The sequence below is a fragment of the Tenrec ecaudatus genome, chromosome 6, assembly GCF_050624435.1.
Source record: "Tenrec ecaudatus isolate mTenEca1 chromosome 6, mTenEca1.hap1, whole genome shotgun sequence".
Lineage (NCBI taxonomy): Eukaryota > Metazoa > Chordata > Mammalia > Afrosoricida > Tenrecidae > Tenrec > Tenrec ecaudatus.
In genome coordinates this window covers 75,879,884-75,901,189 of record NC_134535.1, presented here as the reverse complement: position 1 = coordinate 75,901,189, position 21,306 = coordinate 75,879,884, and the positions used below count along the sequence as shown (strand labels likewise).

The 21,306-nt window shown below is 53.3% G+C and overlaps 1 protein-coding gene across 1 annotated transcript; it reads left to right on the top strand.

Annotated features, from left to right (window-relative positions):
• Positions 1-8,559: 8,559 nt before the first annotated feature.
• On the top strand, positions 8,560-18,464 carry GDF11 (growth differentiation factor 11). The gene is made up of 3 exons (XM_075551530.1): positions 8,560-9,043; positions 14,394-14,791; positions 15,268-18,464. Exons 1-3 carry the CDS (start codon positions 8,560-8,562, stop codon positions 15,646-15,648), a joined length of 1,263 nt encoding a protein of 420 aa, XP_075407645.1. The 3' UTR covers positions 15,649-18,464.
• Positions 18,465-21,306: the final 2,842 nt, after the last annotated feature.

The window sequence follows — 21,306 nt, the reverse complement described above, 5'->3', positions numbered from 1 at the left end:
GAGGTTGGGTCAGGAGGGTTCGGACAAAAGGACAGAGGAGGAGTCATGTTGGCACCCTTGTCTCTAGTTTCTGGGTCCCAAGCCCTCTGGTCATCCTCACAGCCTCACCATTTCAACACACACATTGCCCCTACCTGGCAACAGCTCACTCTACTAGCCTCTGGGAACTGAACTCCCTGTGAACACTCCTGTGGCCTGCTCCTCATGTGACAGTGGTGGGTCAGGCTTTGTCACATACTGGAGCAACACATGTGCCAAGTTTTGAAGTCCCTGAAGCAGCCCTTAAGCTTAGAGCTGGGCTTCCCCTTGACCAACAACTCAAATGATGGCACCTCCTACCGACATATCTGGGCAATGCAGTCAGCTTTGGGTGCTGTGCCCAGCAGGGCCTGCAGGAAGCCCTCAACCTTGGGCCTGGAGACGTGGCTCCCTGCCATCGAGTGAATTCTGACTCATAGCAACACTGTAGGACAGGGTAGAACTGCCCTTGGGGTACTGTAACTCTGTAAGAAAGTAGAAAGCCCCATCTTTCACCCGCAGGGCAGCCGGTGGTTTCGAACTGCTGACCTCTAGGCAAGCAGCCCAATGGGTAATCACTAAGGCACCAGGGCTCCCTCCTACAGAGAAGGAGCCTTAGGTGAAAGTAGAAAAAAGGCAGGGTGGCCCACAATGCCTGCAGAGACCAAGGGAGCAGAGGAAAGAGAGGGTACTCTCAGAGCCTGTGCAGGAACGAACGTGAGGGGAGGTAGAAGAGGTAGGGGTGCCAGAGGCCAAGGAAGATGTGACCCCTCAGTGATTGTTAAGAGTCCCCTGGGTCATATTTCCCCTTTACTCCTCAAATGAAAACACTAGCTCCCACCTCCAAATCCCCAACTTCTCGAAGGTCTTGGGGCTAAAGAGGTTAATATGACTGCTAAGCTACCCAAGCAGTGTCATCCCAGGACTTATAAAGTGGTGTGGTGGAGAGGACAGTAATTACAGTGAGCTGTCCCGGGTTTGTGGGCTAACATGTTACCCTCAGCCCAGAATAGCTGCCCACATCCCCCTCCCACCACCAGCACCACCACCAGCACCATGCATGCTGGAGGGCAGAGGACAGGCAGACACACACACAACAACAACGTGCTAACCCCACCCCTCCCAGGAAAGGCTGTGGTGTCTGGGAATAAGTCCACTGACCCCAGAAATGGGGCCCTTGGGAGAAAAAGCGAGCGGATCCGATTAGGGAATCTCCCTGGGAAAGGAGAAAGAGCTGGGCCCCCACTACGTCCAGTTCCGGAGCCAGCAGGCAAGACGCGGGTGGAAGTGGGGTGGCCTGCGTGGAGGGGTGCAGGATCGCAGGAGTGCTCCCGCCTTCTCACAGTGCTTCCCCTGTCGGGCGGCACGGTGGCACCCCGGGAGCTGCGCGCTCTTCCCGGGGCCGCCACGCCCCTCTTCCCGAGGCGCCGCGAGCGCGTCTGGGCCTCCCTCCCGCCCGGGAACCCCATTCCCTGCGCTGGGGCCGTCGCCCCCGGCTCCCGCTCCGTCACACCTGCAGACCCAGGCGCTTCCCTCGGGCTCCCACACGGCCTTGCTACAAAGCAGCCAGGACCTTGCAGGAGGCGGGCCTGAGGTTGCCCGGGCAACACCGGACCTCGCGCGGGGCGCCCCGGGCCCAGGGCAGTTGCTAGGAGACCAGGACAGTGGGCGGGGCCGAGTCTGGGCCAGGCCGCGTCGGGTTGATTAGGGGATTGAACAAAATGCCCAGACCTCGCCCAACCCTCTTCAAGACCAGTGAAGCCCCGAAGCCCCCAAAAGACACCTAGAGTTCAAACCACACTCACTGCCATCGAGGCGATTCGCACTCAGAGGGACCCTGCAGAACAGAGCGGCACTGCTCCCCCCTCCCCCTGGACCTTTACGGGAGCAGACAGCCTCTTCTTTCTCCCACCGACCGATCGATGGGTGGGTTCGAGCTGCTGACCTTGCAGTCGTAGTTGCTGTTAGGTGCCATCCAGCCGGTTCCGACCCATAGCGACCCCTGTGCACAAACACTAGTTATACTGTATGGTCCGGCTCCATCCTTACAATTGTCCCTGGTCCCATGGTTCCAGCCACGATGTGTCCCTCCATCTCCTTGAGGATCTCTCCACTTTACCAAGCAGGCCGTCCTTCTCCACGCACTGGCCTCTCCCGACCACACGTCCAAAGTTTGTAAGACCAAGTCTTGCCATCTTTGCCGCTAAGGAGTTTACAGTCCTGAAGCTCAGGAACTTAACAGCCCTGGGTCTGAAGAAATACTAAAAAAAAGAGGCAAAACTTAACAGGATACAAACAGAACTTACTTAATGCATTATGACACTTCTCAGACTAGTTAGAAATCGAAAGCGAAAACATGCTAAGAGTGGAAAAAGCAGACAAAACAACAAAAACAACTGGTGTTTAGTCCCGCCTTCAAGGAGCTGAAAATCCAAATTCTACCACGAGATGTCAGCGTTTCCTATTTAGTGGAAGCAGAAAGGCGTCCTTTCTGCCTCTGGTTGTTTCTGGCTCTTGCTGCCTGTTTGGTAGACATCCATCACCCCTCATGACCACAAACACACAGCTGGCTCTCCACCTGGGCTTCGCAGGACAGGCAGCTCTCAGGAAGTACACGTTAGCGAGTGTCTTTATTACTTATGGAAGTGGCTGCACTAGGTGCCGAGGAATATTTCAGTGAAAAAACTTCTGCTCCCTTGGATCTCACAACGAAAGGAGGTGAGAGGAACTAGCTCCTTTCGGGGGGGCTTGACAGGCATCCAATGCCCCAACCCGTATGCATTCAAGGGAGCATAGTTCTCCCCGTCTCAGAGATGAAGAAACACTGGAGCATAGAGGGACTGAATAATTTGTCCAAGTTGACACAGTCAGAAAAGGGTCAGAGCTGGGACTTGAACCTAGAAAGCCTAGAGCCAGTCTAGAAGCCATAGGATTAGCATCCACTTGACAAAAGACGGTATAAGGGGAGCTGGGGGAGTGGGGGAGGCATTAATAAGAGCCTTGGAATTCAGAGAAGTGCCAGGAGACATGTTTAAATGTTGCTTATACTGAGACCTAAAGAAAGAGAAAATGGGGCCAACAGGTTGGGCAGAAGGAGATATTGTAGGAGGGAGAGTTGTTCTAGAAAGAAGAAGCAATCTATGCAAAAGTTAAGATGGGAGTGAGAGTAGACAGCAGACCCAGGTTTCGGGCCTGGATGACTGAGCGCCGCTCACTGAAATGAAAAGCCACGGGATGGGAGCACATCTCAGGCAGGCCAGAAGTTTGAAGTGCTTCATTCACTCTCTGCCATCAGGTCAATGGTGGCTCCTAGAGAATCAACAGGACAGGGTGGGATTGCCCCTGTGAATTTCTGAGATGGTAACTCTTGATGGGAGTTGAAGCCCAGGAGTCTCCCATGGGGTGCGGAAGGACATCCGAATGAAGATATTGAGGAGGCAGCATCTGGCATGGACTCTTGGCAGATGCTGTTTAGCGATGTCAACCCAAAGGGAAGGGACTGGGTCTTATTGACCATGTGCCTCTCTCTCTCTCTCAGATTTGTCACATTGCATACGGCCTGTGTTGGGTGAGGGAATGTAGAGGGGTCACCCTTGCAGAATTCTCCTGGTGTTTGCCATTTTGCTGAGCACTGAAAAGCAGAGAAGCAGTTCAGAGAGCAGAATATGCCGGAACACGTGATCAAGACAATCCCTGCTTTGGGAGCCCAAACAGAAAGAGACCCCCCTTGAAAAGGCGCGAGGAGGCTGCCATAGCTTTTTGTAGTTGTTGTTTTAATCATTTTACTGGGGCTCTTACAGCTCTTATCACAATCCTTACACACATCCATTGTGTCAAGCACATTTGTACATGTGTTGCCATCATCATGTTAAAACATTTGCTTTCTACTTGAGCCCTTGGTATCAGCTCCTCTTTTTTTCTTCCTCCCTCCCCCACACTTCTTCCTTCATAAACCCTTGATCATTTAAAAATTATTATTTTGTTCATGTCTTACACAGATGGCTGTCTCCCTTCAACCACTTTTCTGTTGTCCATTCCCCTGGGAGGAGGTTATATGTCAATCATTGTGATAGTTTCCCCTTTACTTTCCCCCTCCTGCCTCTTCCCTTCCCCCCTGGTATCACTACTCTCATTATTGGTCCTGAGAGGTTTATCTTTCCTGTTTTCCCTGTTTCCAACTTTTTTTCCCCAACTCTTTTCTGTACCAATAGACATGCTCTGGTTTAGCTGAAATCATAAGGTAGACTTGGGGTCATGATAGTGGGGGTGGATGTGTGGGTTGGATGCATTAAAGAACTACAGGAAAGTTGTGTGTTTCCTTGGTAGGTGCTAGACTGCACCCTGACTAGCTCATCTCTGCCTTGTGACCCTTCTGCAAGGGGATGTTCAATTGTCTACAGATGGGCTGTGGGTCTCCACTCCATCCTCCGCCTCATTTACATTGATATGATGTTTTTGTTTTCTTTTGAGTCGTTGATGCCCAATACCTGATCCCATGGACACCTCATGACCAACATAGGCTGATGTGCTTCTTCCTTGTGGATTTTTTTGTTTGTTTGTTTGTTTGCTTCTCAGCCTTTAAAACCTCAGACGCTATATCTTTTGATAGCTGGGCACCATCAACTTTCTTCATCACATTTGCTTATGCACCCATTTTGTCTTCCGTGATCCTGTTGGGAAAGGTGAGCATCACAGAATGCCAGGTTATTAGAACAAAGTGTTCTTGTGCTGAGAGAGTGCTAGAGTTGAGGCCCAAAGTCCATCTGGTTATACCTTAATATTTAACATATAAATGTATGTACATAGATCTATTTCCCTAACCTTACATATAAATATATTTACATAAGTACTTACCTGTATTTAGACCTCGACAAATGTCCTTTGCCTCATAGTTCTTTCCTCTATTTCCTTTGACTTTCCTCTTGTCCCACTGTCATGATGGGCCTTCATTTGTGTTTTGATACATTTGGGCTACATTGCCCCTGATCAAGGCATCCTTTCCCCTCCTTGCCATTGATTGTAGACCACTTTGTTGTTCCCTGTCCCTGAGTTGGTTGACACCCTCTGTCCCTTTCCCTGCCTCTCCCTCTCGTGTGTCCTCCTGGTACCATCGGGCCAATGTTTTCTCCTCTGGATTGTTTATCCCACCTATTTCATCTAGATAGTCATGCAGAGACAACAATAAGCACAACACCAAGGCAGAGCAAAACAAAGCAACAAAAGAAAACAAAAAACAGAACAATAAAAACCCAGGACAAAAAAAGAAAAGCCTATAATATTTATAGTACAAATAGCTCCAGATCTGTTTGTGGGCCTTTAGGAGTGTTGTCCTCTGGAGTCTGATAGGGTGCCTCGTCCTAGCACCAAAGTCTATGTTTGGTATTCCCCAGGGATTTCATTGCTTTGCTCACCTTGCTGTTCTATTGCACACCCTTAGTGTTTCACCACAGTGTGTGGGGTCAGATCAGGAACAATTCCCACACTGTGTCTCCAGTGTTGTCCCTCATAGAGCTATGGGTCAGTGAGGGACATTATGTCTCGTGGAGGGCCCGGCCCTATGGTCTTCTCTGTGCATTGGTTGCTCTGAGCAGGAATGCTTTCCTCAGGGCTTGGTAGACCAGGTTGTGTTCCACTCTCTCTCTCTCTCTCCTTCCCTCTTTGTCTGCTCCTATGTGCACTGATCAGACGTGCCCTTCTCCCTGAGCTGTACTTTCAGTACTGTTCTCTGAAGTGCATTCTTTGGGGGTAGGGGGGTTGTCCACGTAGTTGGGATTGGGGCCAGCCCTTCAACCATTGTTTTATTACTACATAAACCTGAAAACAGGTTGAGGGCAGGTGTTGTGAACCACACTTTACATTTGATGAAGCTTGATGAAATGCTGAGATGTACCTATCTTCCTTCACATCCAGGGAGGGAAGAGTCCAAAACCCTCACCACGGAACCCATACACAACATCATGGAAAAGATTGGAGTGGTCAAGGGTTTCATCTTATTTGGATTTACAATTAATGTTCCTGGAAGCAGGAATCAATCAATCAAAAGGCATGTTGCTTTGGACACATCTTCTCCACAAGACATTTTCGAAGTGTCCACAAGCCAGGGTGTCACTCTGAGGACTAACCCAAAGTGTCCCTGACCCAAACCCTGGTATCTTCAATGGCCTCATCTGCATGTGAGTAAAATGAATAGGGAAGGCTCAAGAGGAATGAATTCATTTGAATATGCATATGGTGTTGGCAAAGAACATTAAAACCACCGTGCCCAAAGAACAAAGGAGTCTGTGGTGGAAAAAGTAGGGCCAGAATACTTCTTAGAAGCAAGGATGGCAAGGGGGAGGAAAAAAAAGGAAACCGAGCTGATTCCAGGAACCCAAGTGGAAGGCGAATTTTGAGAATGACAAGGACAACGAATGTATAAGGGTGCTTTACTCAATTGATGTATGTATGGATTGTGGTAAGAGTTGTATGAGCCCCAATAAAAATTATTAAATAAAATTTAAAAAGAAGCAAGGATGGCAAAGCGTCTTATGTACTTTGGACATGTTGTGAGGAGTCACAGGCCCCAGAAAAAGACACCATGCTTGGTTAATTCAGAGGGGCAGCGGAAAAGGAAGAGATCTTCAAGGAGAAGATCTGCAGCAGGGGGCTCAAACACAATTGTGAGGAGAGTGCAGGTGGAGGCAGGGTGCCCTTCTGATGTGTGCTGGCTCCTGGGTTGTTATGTGTCAGAACTGTCAGTGTGGAAGGCATCCCAGGTTTCCCAGATCCCATTAAGCCAGTCAACAAACTGTGTGTGCCCAGCATCACCAGGCACTGGCAACACCGCCAAGAGCCCAAGGGGAATCCTTGGAACGTTTTTTAAAACCAGTGGATATTGGTTTATTGCCTGTCAGGGTTTTGAGATTAAGAGATCAGGCTGAAGAAGCCCACATCTGGGAAAGGTGTTCAGAACCAGGACATGTTAAGCAGCAGCCTTGTAAGTGCCAACCTTGTTGTACCTGGGCATCCTCCCACTCTGCCTCTAGGGGCTGGGCCCAGGCTCACACCTGAAGACTCTAACCCGTTCCCAGACTTCCAAGACCACCCCCACCCACCCACCTCGCACATCAAAAGTATAGCTACAAATTCTGAGGCCCAAATTCCTCTCCATACATAGTGGTTTCCAGACCTAAAACTGCCTTCATCCCCAGCCCCCTCTTCTCTCCTGCAGCTTCTGGCTACCCCCACCCTTCAGGCCCCACTCTAAACTCACTCTTTTTTTTTTTTTTTAATTTTTTGCTCAAACTCACTCTTGTAAGTTGAGTCTAACTCTTCCTTCCTCCGTGCTTCTCCCCACTCTCCCACCTCTCAGACTATCCCTGGCCTTTTGCTCTCTAATCTGTCCCTTTCTCCTGCGTCCAATCTTTCCCTCTCTCTCCTCGGGAGCCTTCTCGGGCGTCCAGACTACTGGTACACGGCAAGGCTTCTTTTAACCTCCTTTTTGGACTCCCTCCTGTAGCCGGGGTCTCTGCGCGGCTGGTTCCTAGGGTCCAGCTGCCTGTCCTTCCCCTGGGGGCTCTCTGGGCTTCCCCGGAACGGATTTTTGTTGCTGGCCTCTAGCTCCTCCGTACGGGAGTCAGTCTCCCCTTCCCCACGAGTTTCAGGTCAGCCTCCTCCAGGGAGCTCTTCCTAGCTCCAAGGCTCGGTCTTTCTCCTTGCACCCCGCTCCCCAGGCTGGTCTCCCCCCTCCAGATCCAGAGCTCTGGTCTTTGTCCCTTGTTCCCATCTGATCTGGTGATCTGACTCCGTCCACCTTTCTCTCTCCCTGTGTCGTGTCCAGCCGTAGCTCTCTCTCCTATCTCGGTCTCGGGTTCTCTCTCCATCACAACTTTCCCACTAGTTAGCCCTGTATTTTTCCTTTCTCTGTGCCCGGCCCCCGTGCAGGAGTACAGCTTCGGTCTCTCTGGCGAAACCTCTCCTCTCTGTGTCTTCTCCCTTCTGGATAGTCTCTTTTCTCTCTTTGTCTCTTTCTTCCCCTTTCCTGTCTCTGTCCCTTCCCCTCTTTATTTCACGGTCCTTCCAAGGTATCCCTGACTTTGACGTTCCTCTCTCCCTTCTCCCCCTCCTACCCCCCCCCTCGACCTAACATCTCTGTCTCTCCATCTCTGGGCCCTCGATCCCTCCCTCTTCCTCGCGCTCGCTCTCTCTCTCTCTCTCTCTCTCTCTCTCTCTCTCTTCCTCCGCTCTCTCCGGCTCCCTCTCTCGCCTCGGATGACAGCGCTGCCTCTTTTGTTGGCTCCGCAGCCAATCGCGGCCGCTGACGACACGGGGGCCGGGGCTATAAAGAGCCCGGCCGGGGCTCGGGCCCCCCCAGGCACCCGCCCCGGCCGCCCGCCCGCCCCGCCCGCGCGCCCGCTGCCCCCGACCCCCCGGCCCCCCCTCGGCCGGGCAGCCCCCAATCCCGCGCCGCCCGGACCCCCTCCTCCTCCTTCCCTCCTCCCTCCCGCCCCCTCCCCGCGGGACTCCGGCGTCCCCGCCCCCCAGTCCTCCCTCCCCTCCAGCATGGTGCTCGCGGCCCCGCTGCTGCTGGGTTTCCTGCTCCTCGCCCTGGAGCTGCGGCCCCGGGGGGAGGCAGCCGAGGACCCCGCGGCGGCGGCGGCGGCGGCGGCGGCGACGGCGGCGGCGGGGGCCGCGGGGGCCGCGGGGGAGCGCTCCAGCCCGCCGGCCGGGTCCGCGTCCGCACCCGCGTCCGCACCCGCGTCCGCGGCGCCCGAGCCGGACGGCTGCCCGGTGTGCGTGTGGCGGCAGCACAGCCGCGAGCTGCGCCTGGAGAGCATCAAGTCGCAGATCCTGAGCAAACTGCGGCTCAAGGAGGCGCCCAACATCAGCCGCGAGGTGGTGAAGCAGCTCCTGCCCAAGGCGCCGCCGCTGCAGCAGATCCTGGACCTGCACGACTTCCAGGGCGACGCGCAGCAGCCCGAGGACTTCCTGGAGGAGGACGAGTACCACGCCACCACCGAGACCGTCATTAGCATGGCCCAAGAGAGTAAGCGGGTGCGGGGTGCGGGCGCCGGCCCCGGGAAGGCGAGCGCCTCCTGCGCGGTAGCGGAGCGCTCCCGGTCGCCTGGACCGACAGGAGCCTTTTCCGCGCAAACTTGACGGGCTGGGGGCGGGAGCTGCGCCCTAGAAGTTTTTCGAGCGGTGGAAGGGGGGCTGCGGAGCTGTGTGCACACTGGTTCCCGGAGGTGGGGGGCGCGGCAATGCGGGTGGGTGGCGAGATGCCGCCTCTCGCCCCCTAAAGTGCGCCAAAAGACCCTGCAGGAGGGAGTCGGCGAAAGCCGGGTCCCGCAGTGGAGGGGACGCGCCGGAGACTTTGTTCCGAAGGGAGGTGGCGGGGAGGCTGGAGAAGGGAAGCGGGAGGTTCCGGGACTCCCGCAGTCCCGGGTCAGGCTGCGTGCTCTCTGCCGGTTCGGCGGCCTTGCCACCAACTTTCCCCCTCCGCCCGAAACTACGCAGCGCGCCCACCGGGCTGCGGAAACTCGAGGCCGCTCTCCCTCTACCAAGAATAGAGTCCCAGAGCCCTGATCGCCACCAGCAGCGCGGCTGGCAGCCTCTGTACCCCGAGTCCCACCTCAAAACCCAGTTTCCCCACGGGGCCGGGAAAGCTGTGCCTTCTAGGAGCTGAGCTGGCGCTCGGAACCGAACTCATTGCACTGGGAGCCAAGCACCCTCTGGCTGCTCAGACTATCCAGCGGTGTTCCGCCTCATTCACCTGCCCCTCCCCACAGCCGGACTTGAGGGAGAAGACCTGGGGAGGAACAGGAGGAAAGAACCACACACACCAGGTTGGGCTTGGGGGAGGAAACCTGGCATCCGAGTCCCTAGCCAAATGGAAGATGAACATGTTAATAGACTTGAGCTGCTTTGAAATTTTATGGCCTGGAAAATCCAGGCCAATACTCCAGCACTACCACCTCCCCGCCTGCCCCGCAGCGTTCCCGAGGGTCAGCTGACTCCCTCTTCCCCTCCCCCACTGAGGTGGGGGGTGACTGCAAGGTACCAGCCCCCCCTTCTTCCTTCGTGGTTCTGCACAGCCTGCTGCGAGTACACACACACACACACACACACACACACAGGTTGGTTTTATGGCTCTGAAGAGAAGTAGGGGGGGACGGACTTTATTGGCAGATGGGTCATAAAAAGCTGGGGGCTGAGGGGAGTCTTACTGGCCCACCCCCCATGGGAGAGGCACTGGATCCCAGGTGCGCATCTGGGAGTGTGAGCGCCTTGGACAAGCTAACAGCCTTATTCTGCAGACCACAGTTGTACAGGGCTATCGGGAAGCTCAAAGACTAGCAGACTAACTGGCGTTTCCAGGGAAGGCGTGGGGCTCCCGTCTTGGGTTCCCGGGTCTCCCTTCTGCTTAAGATGCTTCTGGGTACGGAAGCAAGGGTCAGTCAGAGAGCAAGCGAGGGCAGGGCGGGTGGTGGCAGCTATTCTAGGAAACAAGAGTTGTCGAGGAATTCGGAAGAGTTGTTTTCTGGACACATGACGGCTGGAGAAGGGGCAGACATTCTGGTGTGTGTGTGTGTGTGTGTGTGTGTGTGTGTGTGTGTGTGTGTGGTGTGTGTGTGTTTCCCAGATGGGTAATGGGGCTGGCGACCCCTATCTTGCCCCCCTCTCCCAAGCATCCCCTGAAGCTAATGGCTTGAGTGCAGTTAGTTCTGCCAACAGGAATGCAGGAAGTCAACGGATCCTGCAGGCATGGATTGGGCAGTGCCGGCCAGTGGTGGTGGTTTGGGGCATCAGCAGACAGCGTCCTACCCTAACTTCCACTTCGCGATGTGGGTAACTAAGGAGGAACTGGGTCTCTAGCCAGGTATTGTACGTCCCCTTTAAGAGCGGGTCTGATCTCTTCCGAGAGGGAGGGGGAGCGGAGCGGAGCGGAGGGAGAGAGGGGAAAGGAAAAAGAGACTTTTATAGTCTAATCCCCAGGGACCCGCTTTAATAAGAGACTTGTGCTCTGCTAATCGGGGGAGGTGTTCTTCAGCAGAGATGGCCTCCATTCCCCTCCTCCTCCCTCCCCTCCCCCAGTCCTCAACCCTGGACCCCTGCCCCCACCCCTCCTAGGCTGCCGAGCCTGCCCTAGTTCCCTCCACCCTCCCGAGCTCTCCCACCCCAGCCTTCATCCTGGGAAACCAGCCCCCTGCCCTTCTGAGAGCCAAGCCCAGCCCCTTAGATTCTCTCTGCTCCCCCATGCCTAGAGGCCCCTACCCTCTCAGCCCCTAGGCCCTCCAGACTGGCTTGGGAGAGTGTTTGCTGGGGAGGGGTGGTGGTCGTAATAAGGAGGGGGTTGGGCTTTGGCTGAAAATAGTGTAATGACCTCTCTCCTGACCAGCACTGCCTACTAACCCTGACCTGCTGCCTGCCTCCACCAGGATCTATCCAACACAGATGTGGCCCCTTCCCCTCCCCACGGGGGCTGGGCCTCTGTCTGTATTGGGGACTCTCTCAAGCCCCAGTTGCCTCTGTGGCTCTACCTGCTTCTCCTTTGTTCCTCTCTCGGTATCCTTTCTGGCCTTTCTTTGGTTTACCCCACCAGGCACCTCCCTCTTTAGCTTTCTAACCCCCCTCCTTTGGCATCACCCCCTTTCTCTCCTGGTGCTCACCACCACTTCTGCTTCCCCACCTTCCTGGGCTTCTCTTTCTGCTGTAGCCTGCCTCCATCCCTCACAGCCTTTCCTCCTGCTGCCTTATCTCCCTCACCATCTCCAGTCTCTGCCCACGCTCCCACCCCCTTTCTGTTCCCCTAGGTCCTGCTGGTCCCCTTGTAGCGGTGGCTCGCAGATCTACTGGGAGCAGTGTGTGGGAAGTTCCCCAGGGTGAGAATTGGGGTCTAAAGGAACCAAAGACTTGGAGGGACAGGGCCCAGATGCCCAGGCCCCAGCTTGGGTGGGGGAGATGTTAAGAGCTTGTAAAAGAAGGGATGCCTTTCTTTGGAGAGTAGAGAAGGGGAAATCATAAACCAGTGTTCATTGAGAAGTTCTGCTATGTTCAAAGTCTTTATTTCATGTCCCCCGCTCCTAGGATCATTATCTGTGAGCAGGGTGGTGAATAAGGTCAAGTCCTTGTTGATGACAAATCAGAGCAAACCACTTAGGTTGTATCCGAAGCACAGTGTTTAAATGCCTGGAAGAACTTTCGGACATGTGGCATGTACAACCTGAGACTGTGTGTGTGTGTGTGTGTGTGTGTGTTGGGGATTCTATTGGGCCAGTATTTACTGAGTGCTGCCAGGAGCTGTGGTGGTGCAGTGATTAAAGCACACAGCTGCTAAGGGAAAGCTCAGCAGGTTTGAACCCACTTGCCTCTCCACAGGCGAGCAAGGTGGCAGTCTTCTTCGTGAAAGGTTTGCATATTTGGAAACGCTATGGGATGGGTCTGTCCTGTCGGCAGTGGGTTGGGGAGCTCTGGCTTGTCTGCCCCATAAAGACTTTCAGTCGCAAAACCTCCCGTGGACCAGTTCTACCCTGTCCTGTACGGTCGCTGTGAGTTGGAATCAACTTGACAGCAGTGGACTTGAGTTTGGATGGGAGGCAGCAAGGTCAATGGTGAGCACAATAGATGCATTATTAAAGGACACAGCCCTCAGAGTGGTACCCAGTGGCAAGCAAGTGAGGCATCTGCCGTTCGGATGGTTGCTTGTCATCCTCAGTTTACCAGCTGCCCCATCTCTGAATCCTATCCCACTGCGTAGGGTAACTGGGAGGATTACCAGAGCCCTCAGGCCTCAAAGGAAGGCCTCCCTGGAAAAGGAAGCTGCAGCATGATGTGGGCCCATCATGCCGGAAATACATGGAGGTCATTAAGAACAGTATTCTCCATCCCGCTTGGAAGGCCCACCCGGAGTGGTGGGGCTCCGGAGCTTGCCTAGGGGTGGCAACAGATGCTGAATATGCCCTAAGATGATGCACAAAAGCCTGGTCATACCGAGACAGCCATGGAAGTCCATTCTTTAACCTGTTCTCTCAGCCTGTCTAGATGCCCAGTAAGAATATTCTTGTCCGAAAGAGATGTGGTTTAGGGCCTCTCCAACCAATTTGAGAAATTTGAGGGGCACTGGGTGGAATTGAAAGCAGAGGCAGGTAGCCAGAAGCCAGATCCATCAGTTAGTCCCTAGGAGAGTCAATTTATGGTCCAGAACCAGGGGAGAAGGTGGGATGGTGAACATTGGTAAAGCTTTGTTAGAACCAAAGGAAACCCTGGACTGGTTCTAGTGGATCGGGATGTTGAATGGTATTTCTGATGATCTGGGGCAAGTAGGAGAAAGTAACAGGCAGGCAGATTTTTCTTTCCTCAAAAGCTGGGGTGAAGGAATGGTGGTGGTGGGGGAGCACCTGCAGGGCTTTGCTGTTAGAGGAGAGGGAGTGTGGAGTCACCCACAAAGGTACAGGAAGTGCTGGGTGTGATTGCTGGTGGAAGGAGGCAACCTGCCTAAATGGGAATGCTGGCTTACTTCATGGGGTAAATGTAGCTCATGCCCCCTTTCCAAACCCTGGGACACCACCTCTGAAATCACCTGTCATCGGGACCTGGGCCACACTCTAGTGCCCACCAGACCAAACGGCAGAGAGCAGGCCAGGGAGCCTGAGGGCAGCAGGTGTAAGCAGAGGTCTGCCCAGCTTCTGTGAAGAACATCAAGGTTCAGAAACACTGCTGAGAAAAATTGGAAGAAGGGGACAAGGCAGGTGGAAGTTACCCTTGCAGGTTATGTGGTTGAAGGGAACCTGCCCATTAGGGAAAATGGATTAAGGAATGGGGACGAATCCATGAGGAAGGCCTGGAAGAGCCATCCTACAGAAAGATAGGAGGCATTGAGTTGGGCGGCAAAAACATGGTAGTCAGTAACCACTCAACATCAAGGACCTGCGAGTCAATACTAACTGGAAGCCACTCACTAAGTCAGGGTAGCACTGTTCCTGTGGGTTTCCCAGACCCCAACTGCTTCTGGGAGTAGGGACCCCCCCACCTCTTTCTCCCCTGGAGCGGCTGCTGATGCTGAACTGCTCATCTTGCCCTTAGCGGGCCAATGTGTAACCCACACGCCAGCCATGAGACCCAACCACGCTCACTGCCCTCCAGAAAACAGGGCCGCACTGATCTTTTGGGTCTCCCAGACTGTAGATAGCTCCTCTTTCTCCGTGGGAGCGCCTGGTAGGGTTCAAACAGCCCAACACAGCCAGCTGTACCACCAGGGCTCAGGAACTGGTTAAATCAGGAGTAATTGGAAACACACTGAGGAGTCCAAAGGCCAGTGCCCCTGCCCTTGCTGCCCAGGACTGCTATCCCCTCTTGAAACCCCCCTTGCTGACCTGTGCCCCCTTCTCTCCCATCAGCGGACCCCGCCGTGCAGACGGACGGCAGTCCTCTCTGCTGCCATTTCCACTTCAGCCCCAAGGTGATGTTCACAAAAGTACTGAAGGCCCAGTTGTGGGTGTACCTACGGCCCGTGCCCCGCCCCGCCACCGTCTACCTGCAGATCTTGCGACTGAAACCTCTAACCGGGGAAGGGACCGCGGGGGGCGGCGGGGGAGGCAGGAGGCACATCCGCATCCGCTCGCTCAAGATCGAGCTGCACTCCCGCTCAGGCCACTGGCAGAGCATCGACTTCAAGCAGGTGCTACACAGCTGGTTCCGCCAGCCCCAGAGCAACTGGGGCATCGAGATCAACGCCTTCGATCCCAGTGGAACAGACCTGGCTGTCACGTCCCTGGGGCCAGGAGCCGAGGGACTGGTGAGCTGAGGGGCTGGCTGGTAAACCTGGTCCCCAGGAGGCGGGATGTTGGAGGGAGACCAGGAATGTGGACGGGGCTAGGGACCAGCATTATTTCTCTCCAGCCAGGAGCTGATTCTGGAAGAGGGGATGGGGAAGGGGCGGTAACAGCTATCATTTTTCAGGGATCTATGCCAGGCAACAGCTGAAAACTGGATTCTGGGTGAGGGTGTCAGTTAATGGGAGATCCGTGGGAACACTACAGTTGGCTGTGGATGAGGCCCGGGGCCTAGGGGAAGAATTAGGGCAGAGTGAGTTGAAGGAGAGATGGCTGGCTGGCAAGAAAGTGAACGGACGTGTGTGTGTGTGTGTGTGTGTTCAGTGGAAAAGCTGGGGAGGGGTCTGTCTGCATAGGCGGCGGCCCTGGAGACGAGCAGGGAGCAGGAGCGGTTTTGGGGGGCTATATCACCACTCTGTCTCCTCTTCCTCTCCCCCAGCATCCTTTCATGGAGCTGCGAGTGCTGGAGAACACAAAACGGTCCCGGCGGAACCTAGGGCTAGACTGCGATGAGCACTCCAGTGAGTCCCGTTGCTGTCGCTACCCTCTCACAGTGGACTTCGAGGCCTTCGGCTGGGACTGGATCATTGCACCCAAGCGCTACAAAGCCAACTACTGCTCCGGCCAGTGCGAGTACATGTTCATGCAAAAGTATCCCCACACTCACTTGGTGCAACAGGCCAATCCAAGAGGGTCTGCGGGGCCCTGCTGTACTCCCACCAAGATGTCCCCGATCAACATGCTCTACTTCAATGACAAGCAGCAGATTATCTACGGCAAGATCCCTGGCATGGTGGTGGATCGCTGTGGCTGCTCATAAGGTGGGGGATAGAAGATGTTCCCCCACAGACCCCGCCCCTAGACTCCTAACCCTGACCCCCAAGCCCTCAGGCCCTAAAGCTCCCTCCACCTCTTCCCATGAACATCACACCTTGTTCCCTGCCCAAGCAGTGTGCAATAGGACCAAGGGAGGCAGGTGGTGGGTGAGGAGCTTGGGGGAAGGGGAAGCAGGGGCCTGGTCAAGATGGGGGTGTTTGTGGTTTGGCGAGAAGACAGAGGCAGAGGCAGGGGGACAGTGGTGGAGGGACACAGACAGCAGCAGCAGAGAGAAGGCAAAGGGATAGAGAGACAGAGACCGAGAAGGACTTAAAATGAGAAAGCCCCCCACCAAGCCTCCTTTCTTCCACTGGCAAGGTGAGGGGCTTGGTCTAGTTTGGGGAGATCCCCTGACTACATTCTCAGTAGGAGAGAAAAGAAACAATCCACTCTTAGCTTCTTCCCTCTCCCTCCAACAGTGGTCAGGGCAAGAGAAGTGAGGGTGGGCGCAAACGTGAGGATCTGGGGATTTTATTTATTTATTTATTGTGACTTTTTTTTCTCTTCTTTTTGGTATTTGGCTTTACTGAAATAGGAGGGCATGTGCCCACTTGTGCTCTATTTGTCCCTTATCCCCAAAGCCTGCTCTCCTCTACTACCCACCCACTTAAGCACTTGTATAAAGCCTCCAGGGTTGGGAATGGGAGTAGCGGGCACGAGGGCTGACACACGGACATTTCCAACCTATAATCACCCTACCTGATCTTCCTGAGCCAAAGGGGTCGAATTGAAGCCAGCAGTCTTGGAAACAGTAAAATGTTAGGGGTTAGGAGCGCAGGGGGGAGCCCACACTATATAGGATCAATATAAGGAGAATCACTAAACTAACCCTCAGGTTCACCCTCAAAACTGTTATTTAGCCAGAGGGTACAGCCTAGTTATGGCCAAATCCTGCCCCCGCACCCCAGCCAAGAGAGACCAAAGAGCCTGTGGAATGACCCTACTCCCAGCTTCTATTTCAGGTCAATAAGAAGGAAAGAGAGTGTAAAGTTCCCAGAGTTCCCCGAGTCTGGGAAGGGTTAGGAAGTGTCAAGGAAGTAATGTGGAGGCTGAAAGTTACAGGGCATTTGACTCCAAATCACTGCTCTGGGCTAGGGAAGAGAGCCAACGGACCAAGGGGGGAGGGAGTATTGGAGAGGGGGGTGGTGGCATTTAGCCAACCCCAAAGCTCAGGGTGGAAGGAGAACAAGGAAGCAGAATGTCTATAATTAATTTTATCTTTTATTTTTGGAATCTAGCAGTACCTGACAGCAGGGTGGGGACCATTAGAACAGAGGGTAAAAAGGATGGGGACCCCCTGGCTCGGAGGGCTAGGAAGCAGGCAGAGACTGGGTGCCATTCTAAGTTATTAGCTGGGCCTATTCATTTCTTCCACAATCTCCTGACCCACTTGCTCCTCTGGACTCACTGTGCCTCAGTTTCTTCCCCTCGATGGAATGAGAAATAGCAGCACCCACCACAGCAAAGAGATGAATTCTGAGCACTTACCACGGGCACTTTATGGACATAAAATACCTCTCGCTGTGGGACACAACCAGGGCACCTGAGTAGTGGTGAAGAGATATGAGGCTTAGAGTCACAGGCTTCCTAGTACAAACTCTCCTCTGCCTCTCAGCTGGACAGTGCCTGAAGCCAAGGAGTTGAGCAAGGTCTCCTGATCCACACCCTATCCTTACCTCAGCACCTGACTTCTCAGCTCTTTGCAAGAGGCTAGAGGATGTCAGGCAAGGAGGGGTAAAGACCTTTCAGCAGAACTGTTACTCACGCTAAGTAAAACCAGCAGTGTGGGTCTGAGACAAACCATGCTGAACTGAAGTAAAGCCCGAGCTGCAGGGCTCACCTGGGAGGCTTGGTCCTCTGTCTGGCCAACAGGTGGAAGGGAAAAGGGATGTGGCTGCCCTTGGGCCAGTGATGTTGAGTTTTAGCATCGCATCGTTATGTCTTTCCATTCCCATAGTGGAATAAGGTGTTGAGGGAAGAGGAAAGGGCAGGGGTGGTTAAGTCTTTCAACTTGCCTCCTCGCAGTCAGCAGTGATGTGAAACCCCAGCCTCTCCTCTGGCTGTTCATCCCTGTCTGCCCCCCGTTTGGAGGACAAGATACACCATTCCCATTTCCTCGGTGAGGGGAGAGGAACACTGCTCAAGAACGTGATGCCTCCACCACAGTCATGCGCCCATGCCTCTTGATCTTGGCACCGCGGGGGGCCCGGGCAATAGGCATCAGGTGATTTCTCTCTACAGACTCTAGAACTAGGGCAATTAAATGTAGGGGGCACTTAGACTATGTCCCTTCAGTACCACCAAATAAAAGACCTTTGGGGAGGGTCTTTCTCTTATGAACCTATTGAGTTGAAGTCTCAGCCCCGTTCCTTTCCATCCCCAGAGGCATGGGGCACAGCCCAGTGACCCGGTGGGAACTAGCACCCCCTCCCACCTTATGATGTGTGTGGACTTGGGCAGTGCCCCTCCAAACATACCACCATGAGTGTAATTATCATTTGTGTATTTGTCACACTGTGTGTGTGGCTGCCTTTGTTTGTTAAGGGTGTCTGAGGAGTCTGGGGCACTGGGATGCCGGGAAACGACTTCTTCACTGAGATCGAGGCTTCCAGGAGGGAGCCATTGCAAAAGGCCATCAGGCAGTTTTCAAGTTATGTGACAGAGGGCAAAGATGGCCACGGGGGCTCTGTGTTTGGGGATGGTCACATGACACAATCCAGCACTTGAACCTGAATAAAATAAAATAAAATAAAAGCAGTCAAAGAGTTTAGAATCCAGTGCCAAGGCGTCTTCCTTGCCAAGGGTCGTAAAAACGGAAGTGAAGAAAACCTGAAGGTGGATGAAATCCTGAGCTCGGGGACTAAGAGGATGAAGTCCTCGGAGCACAGAAACAAGGCAGGTGGGATGAAGGTCTGGGGCACAGAGGCCGAGAGCAAAGGCTGAGAAAGCAGGGGACTCCGCAGCAACTCTTCCAGAGAGGAGAGCTTAATCACAAATAGTCCTAGAGATGGCGGAAACCCTCTCCCAGCTGCTACAGAATGGAGCACCTGCAAGCTCTCTCCTATCCTGCAGTGCTTGATTCTAGACTTCCTCAACAGAAATTCACCGAAGTTCCGAAATTACGGAGCCATTCTTGCTTCTGTAACAAATGTATTTTAGCCTCTGATGCCACTGTATGAAAATTCTCCAATGTGCTTAAAGCGCCAAACTTAGAGCCCAAGTTTTGGGGGTGGTAAAGGAATCTTGGTTGACACACAAAGACACTTTAATGACATGACCTTAATCCAGAATGGGGGACAAGGCCACTGGGAGGAATGTGCCACCATGCCTCCCTGTCAATTCTGTCAGCAGATTGGCTGCAAGACAGACTAGGGCACAGCAAGAGAAGACGAAGTATTACACACTATCTTCCCAAGGGAATTGTTTTTGAGAGAGCTCCCAGATTTTGGCTTCAGCCAAAAATGGTTTATTCTGTTATTGCTCTTTTGTTCCCCACACTGGGGATGAGGATACCCCGAAAAAGAAGTTTGTCTCTTCATCCCCCAGTTTCCCACCCAATGTATGCTTAACTGTCTTATACTTTGCCTACTCTTTCAAGGTCAGGGGCCCCAAAGGAGGAACCTGCAAACATGGCGTTCATAGCTATGGTCAGTAATGGGGAAGATGCAGGCAAGTCAATGACCATGGCCTAGGATTTGAGAGTGAGGGAGCTTCCTCCTCTTCCCAAACTAACTGCATCTGCGCGTGCACACATACGCTCAAGCTAGTTTACTCTCTACCAAGAACCTACTGGGGTGGGGGGAGGAGAAACTCAGTTCTCTTAGCTGTCTAAGAAAACTAGGAGTTAATACCTTTTGAATGTGTATCATGTCAATTCTGGTAGGCACATAGTCCTGAGTACATACGGAAGTGTCACAATTCCTCGAGCAACTTTCACAGACTCTCTACTGGTACCATCTGGAGAGTCAAAAAGGACTGGTTTGCGCAGCCTCGGAGGTAGCGTGGTGCAACAAGGCCCCCTAAGTAGCTGCTGTGCAGTGTCATAGTCTAACCTAGGCAGTGACCCGAGGTGGGAAGCTAAGAACCTAGGGTGGCTGTCGGGGAACTGAGGAGCCTGTTGGGAGCGCCTGGGGCCCCAAGGTGGTGAAACCTGCTCCTTTCACACCCTTTGGCAGGGAAATGAAAACATGTAGTGAGAAGGAGGTTAGGTTTGGGGGAGAACTGCAGTAACCAGGTTGGCACTGTCCATCAGTCGCTTTCCCTTACATGGGTAACTTCCATCTGTCTCTTGCACCGGGCATGGCACTCGGCTGTTTACCACCAAGCAGTCCTGTCCTTCCACCTTCCTTCCTCCTCTAGCCTTCATCTCCTGCACAGCTAGCACTCCACATCCAGCAGTCTCCAGGCACTGGGTACAGTAGGGACCGTGAGAGTGGTAGGAGAGAAGAGAATGATCTTAGAGAACCACAGGAAAGCACAGGTTTACAGCGGGGGAGCTAGTTCCGCCACAGCTTTTGTAGACTCTTTCATGAAGAGCTTCCAGGTATGCAGAGACTGCCACAGCTCCGAAACAGCAAAAAGAAGGCTCTAGATAGCTCCCCACATCTGGATCCTGGATTATCCTAGGGAGCCAGCCTGAAAAGTTTCTTGGATTCTAGCTAAGGAACTACATACAAGCTTGGATAGCTATTGTCTTTAAGGTGACCTACTATTTTAAGACGGAATTGATCAGACGACATAGGTACCCACAACCATGTATGTTCAAAAAGAATTTGACAGGAATAGGCGGCTATGGTTACCAGGGTTGGAGGCTAGAGAACTCTACTATTTGACTAATTGCTAGACTGGGACGGAAATGCTAGTTTGAAAGTCCTGCAAATTGGGAAACACTAAAGAAATGGGCGTGGGGCGGGGTGAGTCAGATGATACTTAAACATATTTTTGGAAGATGTAGAAGATACTCTGAGTCCTGGTGGCACAGTGAGTTATAGATTGGGCCGCTGCTAGCCTTAAGGTCAGTAGTTCAAAAACACCAGCTGCTCTGCAGGAAAGAGATGAGGCTCTCTGCTTCCATAGAATTTCAGTCTTAGCAAACCACAAGCGCACTGATACTCTTGTGTTTAAAGGTCCTCGGTGGCAGGTGTTTGTTGTGATGGAGTTACTAAGACAAAAGTGGAGACCTTTCTGAAGGACCGAATGCGCCACTCCAGTCACAATCCTGAGGGGCTTATCTGCTATCTAAGAAAGCAGCCTCTGCTCTGTTCCCTTCCCTAGCTATCCTTGAGTCGGAAACCCTGGCTGAACTCAACGGTTTTTCTCATACTACCAACTACAGCTATTCTCTCCGCTTTTCTCAGGGGAAGACAGAGAGGAAACAGCTAGCTTAAGGTGAGAATTTAAGAGTGCAAACAGAGGACGCCAGAGGAAAGGTCAAATCTGAAGGCTTATTTGGTTGACAAGGTGTCAAAAGCTAAATCAATGTTCCCTTTTGTTAATTTTTCCAAAGTCTCAGAATGGGATAAAAGTCACAACCAAGAGGCAACCTCCAAGGCAGTGTTCCCAAAGTGTCTAAAAGTCTGCTGTCAGGTCTCAGCAACCTGAG